Here is a 17,397-nt window from a genome sequence, read left to right as displayed (position 1 = left end):
ATTGGAAAGACAGGATATACACAGGAACCAATATCCAGTGATCTGTCATTGCATTTAATTACCTTGTGTATTCTGAGACTTTGCAGGGTTTCTTTCCCAGAGAGAAAGAACGGACCTCGGAGCCATGGTCCAACTTTCTCTTCATCTGCAATGTGAGGGAAAAAGAGTAACAACATGGATTTAGTTACACAACCAACCTTACTTATGTGTACTTCTGTAAAATTAACACATTTTTACTTTCTACTTTTATACCAAATTTCAAAAAGTTGACACACATAAAATTACTTAAAACAACATGTTATTTTCTAAATTCAACAATATTTGATACATGTTTTATAGGGTGCATGTATATATTATTGCTCTTTTAGGGTCCAAAATCTATTGGAACTACATTCTTTTAATTCCCAATTTGTGAAAAAGTGTGCAGAACTGTGGTAATTTATTTTGTGTTGGTTTATTCACTAAACTGTTCACTCTCTGTTCTCACAGGAGAGGAGGGAAGGAACTAAACCAAAGCCCTGGATTCTTTGTGTTCAGGTTCATTGCTTATTGAAATGGTTAAATTTTAGGTAGCCTGTCTGCATCATAAACAATATTTATTTCAAGGCCTAAAAAAAAAACCCAATTACTGTATCTTTTCTTTTGTCTATACTTTTATTTTAAAGCTGTACATTGAAAAAATTAACAAAACTGCAGTAAAACTGACAGATTAACCAGCATTTTTCCAAGAAGGGTAAGGATGAAAAACGCTGCACTCCAGTCTTGAATGTCACCCGCAATTAGATATGATCAAAACCAAATAATGAACAGGGCAGCTGCTAAAAGGGGAAGCCAGACTGCAAAAACGACCAAAGAGATGGAAAGCAATGAAAGCCATATTTACCCAGGCAGACAAATAGAGATTACTTTCTACATATTTGGGTAATCTTTAACCACAGACTTTTGGACTAAATGAGACATACGTGTGGCAAATGCAACTTCTGAGTTTTTGTTGGTTTTCCTTGTGTTTTGTGAGATGTGATACACCACAACAGTTTAGCCAGCTGAAGAATGTTTACTGCTGTTTACAACTGTGAGCTGCAAAATACATGAACCACTTGTATTACATTTCAGACTTTAGTATAACCATTTGCTTCCTTTTTTCACAATTTCATGTTTAAGATACAGTTTAAAAGTTGGCATCTTTCTTACACAACTGATTTGATTTTTTTAATGTTGTATTATAACATAGTTATTTACCCATTTATTGCATCAGTCTATCTACATAAAACAAAACACCCCAAATCCAACAGGATTCTCTAAAGCTTATGGTCCATATACTTTTGTTGTGATTATGGTTATTTATACTGTTAAAATACCCTTATGGCTTTACCTAAAGACAGCCACTGATCTTGTGTTCAGCTTCATTAGTGCTTACACAGGAAAGCTAAGGCTTGTTTTTACGGGAACAGCTACAGCACAACCAGAAGAGCTTGCCTTGTAGCTGTGTTTTTTTGCTCATGCCTCACATGGGACACTCCACAGCATTTCACCAGACAAGCACAGAGCCAGAACTGCCCTGCATGCTGCCGAATCACCAGCCTCACCCTCGCTGCTTCCCCACGCCCCAGGAGGAGCAGCCCCCCCTGCTCCGCCCGAGAAAATCAGTTGCAAGGATCACCGAAAAATAATGGATACCATCTTTTATTACTGTGCTAGGTGGGTGAGCCATCAAAATTATTGGAAGCGCAACTAAGATGTTTGAGAATAAATTTCAGTATTCGATGACAGACTTTTCAGAAAGGATTTTTCATGTTCAAGGAAAAATTTTATTTCCAGATTGCCTTTCTGAGAGGTTATCATCATAGTATTCCTCTTCTGCTTCTTGTAAGAGGGAGATGCAGTTTTGCAAAAGCACACCTTTTAAAATAACAAGTAGAAAGCCTACAGCAGAATAATCAGCTCTGGTGATTTATTCTTTTGCGTTAGCAAAGAAAAGAATATGCATTATGTTGCCTAATAATGATTTCACCTGTTTCTTTTGGCTGGGTTTTCTTCAGATATTTTAGGCAACTTTCACATGGGGTCCACCACACAGACTTTCAGTATCTCAGAAGGCGTTAAGTAAATAGATGGTCAAAAATGCCGTTTATCATATGAAGAAGATAAAACTTTCTCTACAGCAGAGAGGTCTAGTGACAAGATTCGGAAATCAGTAAGGTCTCTATGTAACCAACACACAGAAACCGTTGAGCAAACATCCCTCTAAACATTTAATTTGACGCTAGGAAAACACAACTCCTCCAGACAACGTTTATTTATCAAACTAACTGGGATCGCAGTATAACAACAAAAAAAAATTAAAATATATATAAAAAATAAAAGGGGCAGCAAACTGCATTCCGCATCACCGCCCTCCACCAAGCGCTGGCAGCGCTCCCCGGCAGCGCGCTGACTGCAGCCACGGCCGGGCGGCAGCCCTCGCCGCCGGCACGTCTCCGCCCGCGGATCGGCGCCGCGGAGGACGCGCGGCCCCCGCCCGCCCCTCCCTGCCCTCCGCGGCCGCACACCCGCGGGGAGGGGGCGGCCACTCACTTTGCAGAAGATCATCTTGAGGGTGCCGTAGAAGCCCATGGTGTCGGCGCGCTTCGCCTTGCGCGGCGGCGGCGCCCCGCGGGCCCGGCGGTCGGGCAGGCGCTGGCAGTACAGCCCCTTCTCCGGCAGGTAGGTCACCGCCTCCCGCGCCGACATGCTCGGGCACGGCGGGCGGCGGCGGCGGCGCTGCTCGGCCCGGGTGGCCCTCCCCTGCCCTGCCTGCGCGGAGCGCGGCTCCCCCTGCCCGCCGCCTGACTCCGCCCGCCCCCCGCGCCCGCCCCGTCCCTCCCGCCCCGCCCCGCCCCTCCCGCCCCGCCCCGCCCCGCCCCTCCCGCCCCGCCCCTCCCGCCCCGCCCCTCCCGCCCCGCCCCGCCCCGTCCCTCCCTCCCCGCCCCGTCCCTCCCTCCCTCCCCGCCCCGTCCCTCCCTCCCTCCCCGCCCCGTCCCTCCCTCCCTCCCCGCCCCGTCCCTCCCTCCCTCCCCGCCCCGTCCCTCCCTCCCTCCCCGCCCCGTCCCTCCCTCCCCGCCCGCCTCCGCAGCGGCGGCGCGGCACTGCGGGATGCGCGGCCGGGGAGGGACCCGCGGGCCCCTCCTGCGGGAAACCGCTTCCGCCCCGCGCAGAGGGGGAAAATTAAAAAAACCCAAAAAAACCCCCAAAAAACCCACAACCCAACCCCAGCTCTGCGCGGGTTTGGGACTATTTCCCCCTTTCACCTTCTCTCCTCCCCCCTCCCCCCGCCCCCTTCTCCCGCACCGCCTCCGAGGCAGGGGCTTCCCCCAGCTCTCGCTCTGTTTCCTCAGTGCCACACTCTCCACGGTTTTCCAAGCGGGTGCAAAACAAGCTAATTTCCACTAATTATAATGATACCATTGCCCTCGGCGAGCCTGGCTGGACTCGTCCATGACTGCATTCTGTGGACAGACGCAAATTAGTCCTTCAAAAGTGCGGGTAATTTTAGAATATGAAATGCACTACAGGTTTGCCAGGGAAAAAGATGCTGAAATACCCTCTATTGGCTAAACAATAGAATAAGCGGGTTTTGAAGATTTAGGAGTTGAAAGACCCGAATCCAGCAATTATGTAATATACATTAAAACACTAATCCAGAGCTGTCAGAGGCAGGAGCGGGGTTTCCCCAGCAGGGAGGGAGGCAGGCAGCCTTCCCCGCGCACCTGGAACAGCCTGGACGCACACGCGCTCCCCGCTCCTGTACAAGGTAGCTCTTGGGCGGCACCAAGCCATCTTAGCTCGGGCTTCAAATCCTACGCAGGATTCTCATCGGTATTTCAGTGGAAGCACAAGGAATGCCCTTGGTAATTACTTGCTAAAGAACGCTCCTTTTTTGGTCATTTTTCACATCAACAAATTTGTCCAGTTCACCCTTACAGCTCGATTCAAGGGCATTGAAGTTCCTGACATATGGCTGGGCTGGGACAGATACCTGGAACCCGCACAGCAGCTAGGCAGCTTGATTTTTTTAGTTTCTATACAGACAACTCAAGAGACTTCAGCTTCAGAATTCCCTCCCCCCCCCGCAAAGTTTTCTGCCCAAGTTCAGAACAGAGCATACCCCAAACATGATCTGAAGCTGAAGCATTCCCCTATAATTTTCCTCAGGTGCAGTGGAAACTGGAGATGCTCAGCAGCCGTCCAGACCGATGCACTCACACAGAAGGAAGCCTGTAGGCCGTTCCTACTGACCTGAGGGGAAACCATCTTCTTTATCATCCAAAGCAGTACAAAACAGGTTCTACCTTTATAGAACACACATCTAAAGGAGTGGAAGCACTTTCTGTAAAACCCATTAGCTTCCTCATTAGTACTTTAAAAAATCTCATATTATTGCTAAGCAATATTAACTTAGCAATTGCAAAGTGTGGCAGGTGTTAGCACACCCAGATAAGGTGAAATTACTACCCCCACAGCACAGAGATTCTGTCTCTCTATGGTTTTATGTATCTCCCATCCAGCACTGAGTCCTCACAGTGTTTTTCATCTCCCAGTGAAAATGGTTCTGCCCATCAAATCTTGGCATTTATGCCATTATCCATTAAACTGCCTTCCTGTATATTTTATGAGAACAAAATGGTCTTGAGTTGACTTCATACTTCAGATATGAACAAAGCTGTACATATCCCAGGAGACTATTACTGCTTTCCTTTGCTAGCACATCACATGCAAAGGGGAAGGGAAAAAAATCACAGGCTACATATACACATTAAGTAATCATAGGAAGCAAATTAATACTCAAATCACCAGAGTAAGAAAGAATTTGAACGTTATCACTGTGAGGACTTAGAAGTACTTATATGCTTGTCTAATGCCCTGTGATGCTTGCAGCTCTCTCTGCCCCTTCTCCCATCAGAGAATGCACTCGATGCAGAGGGGGGATGATGGCTACTCTTGCTCCAGCACAGAAGCTGGAATGGGCAAGAAATCCCCAGGGATTAGCCTCTCCCCCAGGCCAAAGGCAAGTGCAATCTGACAGCATGGCTAGATTTATCTTTTGAACAAAATGCGCTTCGGAATTAAGCAGTCAATGAGTTGAATAATAATTAGAAATTACTATTTTCCTCTCTTTTGGAGTACTACTATTGCAGATTACTTCTCTTTTGATCATGATTGGCAGATATTCTCCTGTGGTAAAAAAGCCCACTGACTTAACTACTTGTCTTGGGTTGAAAAATGTAACCAAAAATGTGTATTCTATTTTCATCTGTTGAAACCGGTTGGGAGATATTGTTATTTATCTCTTGTAACTCTAGGGGGGGAAGAGGGAAGATGCCTTCTCTTAATGGGACAACTGATAACACCAGATAAGGCAGTGCCTTATCTCTTGATTGAGATATTGTGAGCCATTCAGGAACGGGAGGTTGGATCTTCCTTTGTTCCTGAGTGACTCATTATAAGAGACCACCGGGGAGCGCAGCGACCCGGAGCACGCTGAACAGGAGCAGGCAAACAGGGTCACAGCACAGGGTCACAGCAGTTTGCGCAGGCAGGGCTGCAGGTTCTTGCTAGTTTGGTGTAGTGTTTATATTGGTTGATTAATCTTGGGCCTTCTCCTAAACAATGGTTTTAACCCGGTCAAAATCTGTGGTTGGTACAGGTGTATGTGACCAAGTAGAGCCCTCCAAAAAGGATGTGACTGTACAGACCCACTCCTGCCCGGAGTGTTTGAGCTTATCAGTGGCTTCAGGGGATGTTGTGGAGAAGGCCTGCCTACGGTGTGAACAAGTAAATGACCTCCTTTCACTAGTGGCTGAGCTTAGGGAGGAAGTTGAAAGATTAAGGAGTATCAGGGATAGTGAAAGGGAAATAGACTGGTGGAGTTCAGCCCTTACATCCTTAAAGGAGGCCCACCAGGAGTCAGAGGACTCATATGCCTCTCACTCTCAGGCAATAGAGGGGCACCTGGTAGATGAAGGGGAATGGGAATGGGTCCCTGCTCGGGGTGGTAATAACAATAATCCCTCCTGCCCTCCATCCCCTAGCCAGGTGCCACTTCAGAATAGGTATGAGGCCCTGGATCTAGAGAGCCAGACAGATAATTTAGAAGAAAATTATCTGCCCAGTGAGACTTCCAGTTATGACTCATCAAAAAAACGGATTATCACCTCTAACATCAAGAAAAAAAGAAGGGTGATCGTAGTGGGTGATTCCCTTCTGAGGGGGACAGAAGGCCCCATATGTCGACCTGACCCATCCCACAGGGAGGTCTGCTGCCTCCCTGGAGCCCAGGTACGAAACATTACTGAGAGACTTCCTAGGCTGATTCGGTCCTCTGATTATTACCCACTGCTGATACTCCAGGCTGGCAGTGATCAGATTGAAAAAAGGAGTGTCAAGGCGATTAAAAGGGAGTTTAGGGCACTGGGTCAAGTGGTTGATAGGACAGGTGTACAGGTAGTGTTCTGCTCAGTTCCTTTGGTGGCAGAGAAAAATGATGAAGGGAATAGGAGAACCCACATCTTTAACAAATGGCTCAAGGGTTGGTGTTATCGGCAAAATTTTGGATTCGTTGATCATGGAGCAACCTTTATGGCACCTGCTCTACTGGAATCAGATGAGATACATCTCTGTTAAGGGCAGGAGGTTTTTAGCTCATGAACTGGCAAACCTTATTGAGAGGGCTTTAAACTAGGTTTGAAGGGGGAAGGGGATGCATCTGGGCTGTCTGGAAGCAGGCCCAAGGATGATAAGACTGTGTTAGGGGAGAAATCAGTAGCCCAGCTGAGGTGCATGTACACCAATGCACGCAGCATGGGTAACAAACAGGCAGAGCTAGAGGCCATGGTGCATCAGCAGAACTATGATATTGTTGCCATCACAGAGACGTGGTGGGATGACTCACATAGTTGGAGCACTGCACTGGATGGCTACAAGCTCTTCAGAAGAGACAGAAAAGGGAGAAGAGGTGGAGGGGTGGCCCTTTATATTAGGGGAGTTTTGGATGTCATAGGTATTGAAACTAATGATGATGAAATAGAGTCCCTATGGGTAAAAATTAAGGGGAAGGCCAACAAGGCTGACATCCTCCTGGGAGTCTGCTATCGTCCACCCAACCAGGATGAAGAGGTGGACAACTTATTCTATAAGCAACTGAACAATGTTTCAGGATCATCAGCCCTTGTTCTTGTAGGTGACTTCAACCTACCAGACATCTGCTGGGAACTTAATACAGCAGAAAAACAGCAATCTAGAAAGTTTTTAGAGTGTGTGGAGGATAACTTTTTGTCACAACTGGTGGGCAAGCCCACCAGGGGAGGGACTATGTTAGACCTATTGTTCACAAATAGAGATGGACTGGTGGGTGATGTGGAGGTTGGAGGCCGCTTGGGGCACAGTGGTCATGAAATTATAGAATTCTCGATAATTGGTGAAATAAGGAGAAATATCAATAAGATCTCTACACTGGACTTCCGGAGGGCAGACTTTGGCCTATTTAAGAGGCTTATTCAGAGAGTTCCTTGGGAAACAGTCCTTGAAAACAAAGGAGTCCAGGAGAGATGGGTGTACTTCAAAACAGAAATCTTGAGGGCACAAGAACAGACTGTCCCTGTGTGCCGAAAGAAGAGTTGACGAGGCAAACGTCCAGTCTGGATGAGCAATGAGGTTTTGAAGGAACTTAGAAATAAGAAAAAGATGTATCATCTTTTTAAGGAGGGACTGATTTCTCAGGAAGTATTTAAGGGAGCTGCTAGGGCATGTAGAAAAAAAATCAGGGAGGCCAAAGCTCAGTTTGAACTTAACTTGGCAACTTCTGGTAAAAACAATAAAAAAAGTTTTTACAAATATATCAGTGATAAAAGGAAGGGTATAACCAGCCTCGGTTCCTTATTGGATGAGGCAGGCAACTTAGTAACTAAAGATGAGGAAAAAGCGGAAATGCTTAATGCCTTCTTTGCCTCAGTCTTTATTGGTAGGACAGCTTATCCTCAAGGTAACTGTCCCCAGGGGTTGGTAGGTGGTGCCAGGGATCAGAATGGTCCTCTTGTTATCCAAGAGGAGGCAGTCAGAGAACTGCTGGGACACTTGGATATTTATAAATCGATGGGACCAGATGGGATCCACCCTAGGGTGATGAAGGAGCTGGCAGATGAGCTTGCGAAGCTGCTCTCCATCATTTATCAGGAGTTGTGGCTCATTGGTGAGGTTCCAGGCGATTGGAAACTGGCCAATGTGACACCTGTTTACAAAAAAGGTAGGAAGGAGGATCCTGGTAATTACAGGCCAGTTAGCCTGACCTCAGTACCAGGTAAGATAATGGAGCAATTCATACTGAGTGCTATCACACAGCACTTACAAGATGGCCAGGGTATCAAACCCAGTCAACATGGGTTTACAAAGGGTAGGTCATGTCTGACCAACCTGGTCTCCTTCTATGACCAGGTAACTTGTCTGGTAGATGCAGGAAAGGCTGTGGATGTTGTCTATTTAGACTTCAGCAAGGCCTTTGATACTGTCTCCCATAGCATACTCTGTTACTCCTAGATAAGCTGGCAGCCCACGGCTTGGACAGGAGCACTCTTCACTGGGTTAGGAACTGGCTGGATGGCCGGGCCTAGAGAGTGATGGTGAATGGTGCAGCATCCAGCTGGCGACCAGTCACCAGTGGTGTCCCTCAGGGGTCTGTACTGGGACCAGTTCTATTTAATATTTTTATAGACGACATGGATGAGGGCATTGAGTCCTTCATTAGTAAATTTGCAGACAACACTAAGCTGGGAGCTTGTGTTGATCTATTGGAAGGGAGGAGGGCTCTGCAGAGAGACTTAGATCGGTTGGATGGATGGGCAGAGTCCAACAGCATGAAGTTTAATAAGTCTAAGTGTCGAGTTCTACATTTTGGCCACAAAATTCCCCTACAGCGTTACAGGCTGGGGACGGTGTGGCTGGATAGTGTTCAGGCGGAAAGGGACCTGGGGGTGCTAGTCGACAGCCGGTTGGATATGAGCCAGCAATGTGCCTTGGTGGCCAAGAAGGCCAATGGCATCCTGGCCTGCATCAGGAATTGAGTGACCAGCAGGAGCAGGGAGGTCATTCTTCCCCTGTACTTGGTGCTGGTGAGACCACATCTTGAGTACTGTGTCCAGTTCTGGGCCCCTCAGTTTAGGAAGGATATTGAGATGCTTGAGCGTGTCCAGAGGAGGGCAACAAGGCTGGTGAGGGGCTTGGAACACAAGCCCTATGAGGAACGTTTGAAGGAGCTGGGGTTGTTTAGCCTGGAGAAGAGGAGGCTTAGAGGTGACCTTATTGCTCTCTACAACTTCCTGAAGGGAGGTTGTAGACAGGTGGGGGTCGGTCTCTTCTACCGGGCAGCAACTGACAGAACAAGGGGACACAGTCTCAAGCTACATCAGGGAAGGTACAGGTTAGATATTAGGAAAAAATTTTCACTGAAAGAGTAATAAAGCACTGGAATTGTCTTCCCAGGGAGGTGGTGGAGTCACCATCTCTGGATGTGTTTAAAAAAAGACTGGACATGGCACTTAGTGCTATAGTCTAGTTGAGGTGTTAAGGCATAGGTTGGACTTGATGATCTTAGAGGTCTCTTCCGACCTCATTATTCTGTGATTCTGTGATTCTTCCTCCACCCATCCTCCTCCGAGGGACATCACCTGTAAATGGGCCATTTAAGGCCTCTCACATGACTGATAACATTACTTCATTCCATTGTGAGATGCTCCACCCAGTGGGAAGAGCCAAAGCCTTTCCACGGGGATAAAAACAGCAATTCCAAACACCAATTTAGCTGGTTTTTCCACGGAATTCTTGGGGGAAGACTGGATCCATCTTGCCAGCAGTGGACCCTTTTTTTTCTACAGGATTATCTCTACTTCACAGAACAACATCTGTTACTCCAGGAGGACTTATTTGGACTGCTTCCAACCCTGACAACAGGGTGTCAGGTCATATCTCTGACTCTGTGAGGGTTTTCTAGGACTTTTGTTTGTTTGCTTGTTTGTTTTTTGTACTACTGTGTTTGGGTTTTTTTTTTTAATATTCCTAGTAAACAACTGTTATTCCTATTCCCATATTTTTGCCTGAAAGCTCCTAATTGCAAAATTGTAATAATTTGGAGGGAGGGGTTTTTACATTCTCCATTCCAAGGGAAACTCCAGTTTTCCCTGACAGATACCTGTCTTTCCAAACCGAGACACTACTGATCACTTTGCTACAGTCGGGACCCATGTAATAACCCCAACAATCATTTGCTAATGGTAGAAAACTTGGTATGTCAGGTATTTATTCTGCACAAAAGGTTTGGGTTTTATCCTAATTTTAGATACAGATGTCACAGACAGACATGACATTTGAACAATGACCACCTCTCATCTAGCAATCTGCCTTTCTCAGAGCAAAAACAAAAAATGTATATCGTTATGGCTCTGTCTCTCACCTTTTTAGTATTTTTCTCTGTAGTGGTCCCACTTATGATTCTCCACAAATAAATAAACATTTCCTCTATTTCAGACTAAGTTTGATAGTCTCTGGGTAATTGCAAAATTAGTCTAGTTGGATATCTGCTCTTCCCCAAAATGCCCAACCACAGCCTAGGCTCTCCCTAGTTATTAGAGAACATACTCCACCAAAGGCTGAGGGCACCTACTGTTAGACTCCCATTTCTAAATTCCTGTCTACAAAGGACTTTCTCCCTTGACTTTGAGAACCTCCCTGTCCTCAGAAAAAAACTGTGTAATGAATGCACCACACTCTCCCTTGCAGGAAATTAATTAAGGTTTTGCAAAAGTAATGTGGAACTGCCTAACCTTGGAAGACTGAGGTCACACATCTTCACTCTGTGCCTTCTGGGAAAATACAAAAGTGGAGGAACAGGACCCCAACCCTGCAGGTGCTTTTGAGAGCCTGACAGAAAGTAGCAAAGATGGTACATTCACTTACCTCTCTACCAACATTTGAAGTAATATTTACTACAGTAACTTAATACCCCAAGAATATTTGATGGCATAAAGTAAACATTCATCACAAATTAGGGTACACTGAGGAAGACTACAGTTTAAAGCAATGTTAAGACAAAGATCAAAAGTTACCATGTTTCTTTCCCTGTTTGATATCTATTAAATTTCGAAGGTTGGTCTTACTTTGTTTAAGCTGACAATTTTTCAAGTTCTTAAAACCATGAACAACATACAATTCATGACAGAAAAATGTCCACACCAAAATTACATAGTTTTCAGTGGACACAAGTCCAATCTTATGTCCTGTCAGTACTGCCAACTCTTAATTAAAAAAATTCACAGCATCCAATTCTTTTCCTGTTGGCAACATTTCTAGCACCTTTACCAGTTTGTCATGTGGCATGCTGTAATTAAGACCATCTATTACTTCTAATGAAAGACTAGAATGAATTACAGAAATCACCCGCAGAGCTATATAATCCCCAGAAGAACGGAGATTACAGTGCAACGGAGATTACAGTGCAACAGACCAAAGAAACAACAGTTTTTGTTGTTGGGGTTGGTTTTTTTGTTTTGTTTTGTTTTGTGTTGTTTTTTTTTTAGTTGGAGAAACATTTTTGAGTGGAGAGACTATGGGATGGTCTGGCTGCAGTAATGGCCAGTCAGCATTTTGAAAAAACACTGGTGTTTAAACCAGGGAATGCAAAAACCATAATTGGCATTTCACATACATACATATGTGTGTCGGGAGCATAATGTGTGCAGGAGGAACTGTGGAGCAATATGGTTTGGTATTGCCATTAATATTGGTAAATGCATCATTTAAGACAGTGCCAGAAGGGATTCTGTGTACTCTGCACATTTAGCAGACGCTTAGCAGACTGACTCCTTTAGAAACATTTCAGAGGGATTTTTGTGTGTTGTCTAATAGGATTGCAGGTTTTTTTCTGTCCAGGAAATCAAACATCCTAATTGGGAGGGGCCAAATCCTTAGCTGCGCAAGATTTACCCTGAACACAGTGAAGATAACCCATGAAGAATGGTCATGCTTAGTTTTTTTTTCCTTTCTCAAATTTGGACCCACTTAGGCTTTAAACACCCCCCTTCTGCTTGGTAATCTAGTTTGGGCAGCTGCAGCAGCCAGCACTTTGTCTTCTATATTCGACCTATTCATCCAACTACATACTTCATTTAATTTGCCAAATGCTCCCATTCAGGCAAGAATCTGGCCCCACAGAGAGGTACTTCTGCCATCTGCTTTAGACATTTAACCACAGCTTAGCTTAGGACACCTACATTTAAAAGCCTAAGTTCCCAATCACTCAATGAGAAAGGCACATGCTAGAGTCCAACATGTGTAAGGTCTCAGAAAAGGAGAAAAATATTCCACACAATAGCAAGCGTTTAACGTGTTTCAAAGTAATTCAGGGTGGGCCTTTCCATTACAAAAAGGCACTGCTATTATTGTCAGATCTTCTTTTTGAACTATTACGAAATTAAACAAGTGACCCACTGGGATCATAGAAATCTCATTCTCACGGTTTCTCCCAGTTCACTTTGGGCTAGGCAACAGCCTTACAGGCTACAGATTTGAGATTTATTAGTGTGCATCCTAGTTGCTGAGCTGGAGGTATTTTATGGGTAAATTCCAGATCTGTGGGCAGGGTGAGACAAAGGTTTAGCACACTCACCAGTTAAGGAAAATGGGTATTTGGCTAAGGAAGTTCAAAGGTACAGTGTAGGATGCACCTATCACACAGGTGTAACTCTGTAGAATATACTATTAGTACTGATGCCACAGAACAGACCTGAAGAAATGAATTTAGGTGCACCAGTTTGTGACCAGCAGCTGGTACACTACAGCTATGAGGGAAGAACAAAAGCCACTTGGCTCCCCGGAATCAGTTCAGATAGAGGAATTTATGCTCAATTTATTTATAATGTGCACAGCAAGCTTAGAAATGTTCACTCCTGCATGTTTGCCTCAACATAGTTACAGGAAGAAATTTATACTTATGATCATGTGAAGTTCAACTGTAGTACAAGCAATTCTGGACATTGCAATGTGCACTGATCAGCAGCTTTATGATAAATGACTAATTTTTATAATAGTGATGAACTGAAGGTTCGGGAGGAAGTAGTGAAACCAACAGTAACTCTGTTATGGGAGGAAGGACACAGAGAGGCATTACATTAAGTTGCGTGAAGCCTTCCAAAGCTTACTTAAGTGGAGTGGAGAATACGTATTATGAAATATGATAGGTAATACCGAACTGTTTCACTAACTGTATAATGTTTCTTGGCAAAGCATTTTGAAGACTGCTTTCAAAATGAAATTAATTCCCCACACATGATTATCCATGATTTCAATGCAAAGTAAGGTACTGTAGTCAAACAAAATTGTAAAAAGACTTTAAGCTTTGTTTCTGCAGGGAAAGAAATGGCATCGGTAGCAACTGAAAAAAACCAATATTTATTTATAAATCCTGATCCTATTAGAATAGTGTGAACTTTGATTACAAATACTATTTTAAAGGTATATATTTATAGCAGAGATTTCCCATAAACCACTTTCTTAAAATACTTGCCTTTAAAAAAATAGAGTTCTAAATACATTGTGATAGAATTCAAAAGGTGTGCTAGTTAATGGCTGTAAAAATAGCTTTGAAAAGGATTTAAACATGAAGTGTATATAACAGATTTCAGCATTGGATGCTTATAATAAACTTCAAATTATGTTTTAAGAGCAGGAAGATTTCACAGACAGGCTTAATGTAATATGGCATCACTGTGTCTCCAGCAGAGCAGAACTCCCCTCTGAAGGTCATACATCCTGTCCTCTTTGCTGGTTCCCTGTAGTTGGGCACAGAACTTGCAACATATGCTTTGATGCTTGGTTATTTTAAAGGAGTACAGCCAAAGCTGACATATGCCCAATAATGAAAGGAACGGATCCATGCACTCTTCCTTGGTGATAACACCAGCTTAAAGATGTGCCAGTCTCACCTGCTCATTCCCATCCCCGAATGGCTCTTGCCCGTATTTCTGCTGGAACGAACATCTATAGAAGCACCCTGTGAACCAGATTCTTTAACTGATGCAGGGTGAATAGAGATGGGTTTAAGCTTTTACCCTTGGGGTTTTCTTTTTTCTTTCTTTTAGAACTAGTTGATAGTTTAAATTTCCACCATGCTTTCACAAACAACTGAGCCAGCAGAAGAAAATGAGCAATTCACAGGCAGGGCACAAACTCCTTGAGCCAGCTACACCCCTGAGAAAAAGGTATGAGGAACTATGACCTGAGTGTCCCATGCAGAGAGGATAAGCCTATTATTTACACCTAGAGGCATCACTCTTTCAGCTATAGCTTTATGTGCACTTAAGCCAGCACAGCCACTGGGAAGAAGAAAAAAACAAACAGTTCTTGCACTTGTGGCTGCCTTTGGCCATTCATTTCTATGCTTGCATCATCTTCTCAGGTGCCACCACAGTCTTCGTTGTATGGCTCTGTGGTCAACTATAGTGGCAACTGACCTCAGGTCACCTTTTTGCTAAGCTATTTTCCAGCCAGGTCAGATTCCTCATCTCCCTCACTGCACAGCCACACACGTCTGTGCCTGCATAGCAGGAGGTACAGCCTGCTCTCTCCTTTTTAACCTCCCCAAGCCCCCAGAAGAGCTACCTTACCTTGAACACTTGCAAAACTACAGCCCTAAGTGAAAAGGCAAGGAACTGCAGGGTTTGGCCTTTGTCCTCCCAACCCAGAGGATTATTATCACCAGAACAATTTATTTGCATTGAAAAATATACTTCAGTCTGTGATAAATGGAAATGGACACTCAAAAATTTACCACAAAACAAGCACGAGGTGAACCACAAGCAGGGGGTATAATGCCTACCTTCTTTAAACATGTCACGTTTTAACTCCAGGAAGCTTGTCTCATTAGAACTCCATATTATCTCACTGAATAAAACCAACAAAAACAGAGCATTTTTCTTCCCAGAGCATTTTTCTTCTTGTTAAAGAAAAAGATAAATTAAAACAAAATATCAGTGCAGCTAAGCTTCCAGTTGCTTTAAATTCCCTGTGACAGTAACCACATGCAAGTTTCCTACACAGAAATATATGGTTTGTTTTAAAACTAGCAATATTAGCATACAATAAAATTTTTTTCATACTGCATATTCATAGGGAGCAGAATTAAGGTTGATGATGCAACCTGTACTTTCACATCCTTCACTGCTTTCTGTGCAACAGGAACATTATGAGTTGCTTTTTTGAGTTTTGTTTTTACACAGTATTATAAGATTATTCATTTTTCAAAGGAAGAAGGTATTACATATAATACATCTTGCAAAACATTCTCTAATGGCAGCAGATCTTCATAAGAACTACGTCTCTATTCATTGTGCTCCTATTAAAGTTAATTGTAATCTATTTATTATATCATTAAACTTAATATATTGTAAGATGAATTCTATTTATAGATGCAATAATAGCTATGCTAATCACTCAAGTTCACATTGAACCAGGCTGTGCTTCTGAGTTACAGCAGCAGTTGCTTCAGAGACCAAAGGACATTCCTAAATTTCCTGAGGCGATGACCTTGCCTGTTACACACTAGACAAGCCCAAATGGCCCCGTAGAGCAGCCCCTGCAAGCCGCTGGCTCCCACACTTGCACTGTGGAGGAAGCTGGCACCACACATCCCATCTACTTTCCTCCCTTGGCCCTCTCTTCTCCCAGATATCCGTACACACCACTGAAGTCAAGGGCAGTGGCTACCACAGCAGCAACCAGAGGCCACCTGGGCACAGGGTATTCTGTTGGCACAATATTGAAGATAGCAGTCACTGCCTGGGGTCTTTTTAAAATAATTTTAGCTTATATTCCTATTATAGTAATTTCACAGATTCTGCATGTGACAATAGTCCATAAAGTTAGAAAACTATGCATAGCGACTGTTCTAAGTTACACAAAGCACAAGCCCTTCTTGCTGATCAGCAGATGACAAACACAATACAAAAGAAATTAACAGGGACCCAATATTTCAACCTGAGAGCTGAGTTGGTTTTTTTTATATTGACAAGAACATTTCCAAACTGGAGAAGTGTGCATTTCTGCCTTTGAACACCAAAGTTCTAACTGTTTTCACCCAAATATAAGCAGGTTGGCAAATCACCTTTGTAGAAAAAAAGAAATGTGTGTTTGGACTTGGAAGGCTTACTAAAAATGTCTGTTCTTTGCACTGAATACAAATGGAGGACAGGTATCTACTGCTGTTTTCTTCAAAGTTTTCCTTTTTTTTTTTTTTTTTTTTTTTTGAGATACCTTAATTTTAATTGCCAAGAGAAGTGCTTGTTTATCTGGCATAATCTATACAAATTTATTTACAAAATAGTTTCTGTTGTCATTTGTGGTATATGAGAATGAGAAGGGGTTAGTTGTGAGTCTTTAGGCTACAGACAGAAGAATTCCTGGAATTACAGATTAAACCAGAAGGATTTAGGAAGAATGTAAAGAAAAAACTATTCAAAACGTCAAATCTCTTTTCCTGTTTTACCTAAAGGGTGTATAAAGGTTACAAAACCAAGCATTCAAAAGAATTTGAAATGACAGGAATAAGATGCTTTTACTTTGAAAAAGCTGCTTAACAAGACAGCCCGGACATTGTACATACTAAATAAGAGATTCTGTGGAAACAGTGTCTGAAGTTGCCATTTATTATGCATTGTTATCCACCTGTGCACCTGCATCAAGTTTGTAAAGGCAAACATTCCAATGTTTTAGGCATGGCATCCTGGCATCCATTTTATAGCATCAAGGGAATTCACCCCATCATGTGGCGCACTGACTCCCTGTCCAGTGTGCCAGGGACATGGAACACAGCCTGAGCCCCCACGTGACGCCCCACCATGTTACATTCCCTGGGGAAATGGTTTCTTCCCCCTCAGGGACCCCTGGAACTCCTGTCATGTAGTCTGACCCTTCCTTCCCTTTCTGACCCCATTGGCTGTGTGCCAGCTTGCCCCTCCCTAAGAAGTCCTGAGAAAATACCCTGTCCCCCTGGGATCTCTCTCTCTCTCTCCTCGGACACCACCTGGAAATAAACATCACTGCAGCTAAGGGTGAGAGCCTCTTTTGAATCCTTTTCCTGTCTCTTTGATATAATCCTCCTAGGCCTGAGAAGGACTGAGCTAGCTTAGACCCTTAAGGGGAATAAAGGAGGTTTATTTATCACCACCACTGTGGGTAACCAGCAGTGAGGAACACAGCAGGATGCCACCTTTGGTGCAAAAGCTCTAGAGGAAGGTGAAATGTGATGTGCCAGGGCAGTTTCCTGGTAACAGAAGTGTAGGATCCTTGAGTTTCAGCTTTGGAGAGGCAATTGTTCTGTTG

At 44.0% G+C, this 17,397-nt stretch overlaps 1 protein-coding gene across 7 annotated transcripts in view; it reads right to left on the bottom strand.

Annotated features, from left to right (window-relative positions):
* The window catches only part of FBXW7 (F-box and WD repeat domain containing 7), a 250,761-nt gene that overhangs the window by 29,369 nt on the left and 203,995 nt on the right, over positions 1 to 17,397 (bottom strand). For 4 of the 7 annotated variants that reach the window (XM_063421280.1, XM_063421283.1, XM_063421279.1 and 1 more), the window contains one exon: positions 63 to 145. In XM_063421280.1, the coding sequence (XP_063277350.1) occupies positions 63 to 145 (83 nt within the window). Of the gene's footprint in view, positions 1 to 62; positions 146 to 2,574; positions 2,851 to 3,326; positions 3,486 to 4,144; positions 4,276 to 17,397 lie in introns of those variants that run through there. The other 3 variants (XM_063421281.1, XM_063421284.1, XR_010083354.1) reach the window with 3 other exon arrangements.

Source organism: Prinia subflava, chromosome W (genome assembly GCF_021018805.1).
Source record: "Prinia subflava isolate CZ2003 ecotype Zambia chromosome W, Cam_Psub_1.2, whole genome shotgun sequence".
Lineage (NCBI taxonomy): Eukaryota > Metazoa > Chordata > Aves > Passeriformes > Cisticolidae > Prinia > Prinia subflava.
Note: the sequence above shows the minus strand (reverse complement) of the source record. Positions and strands in the feature narration are given on the sequence as shown.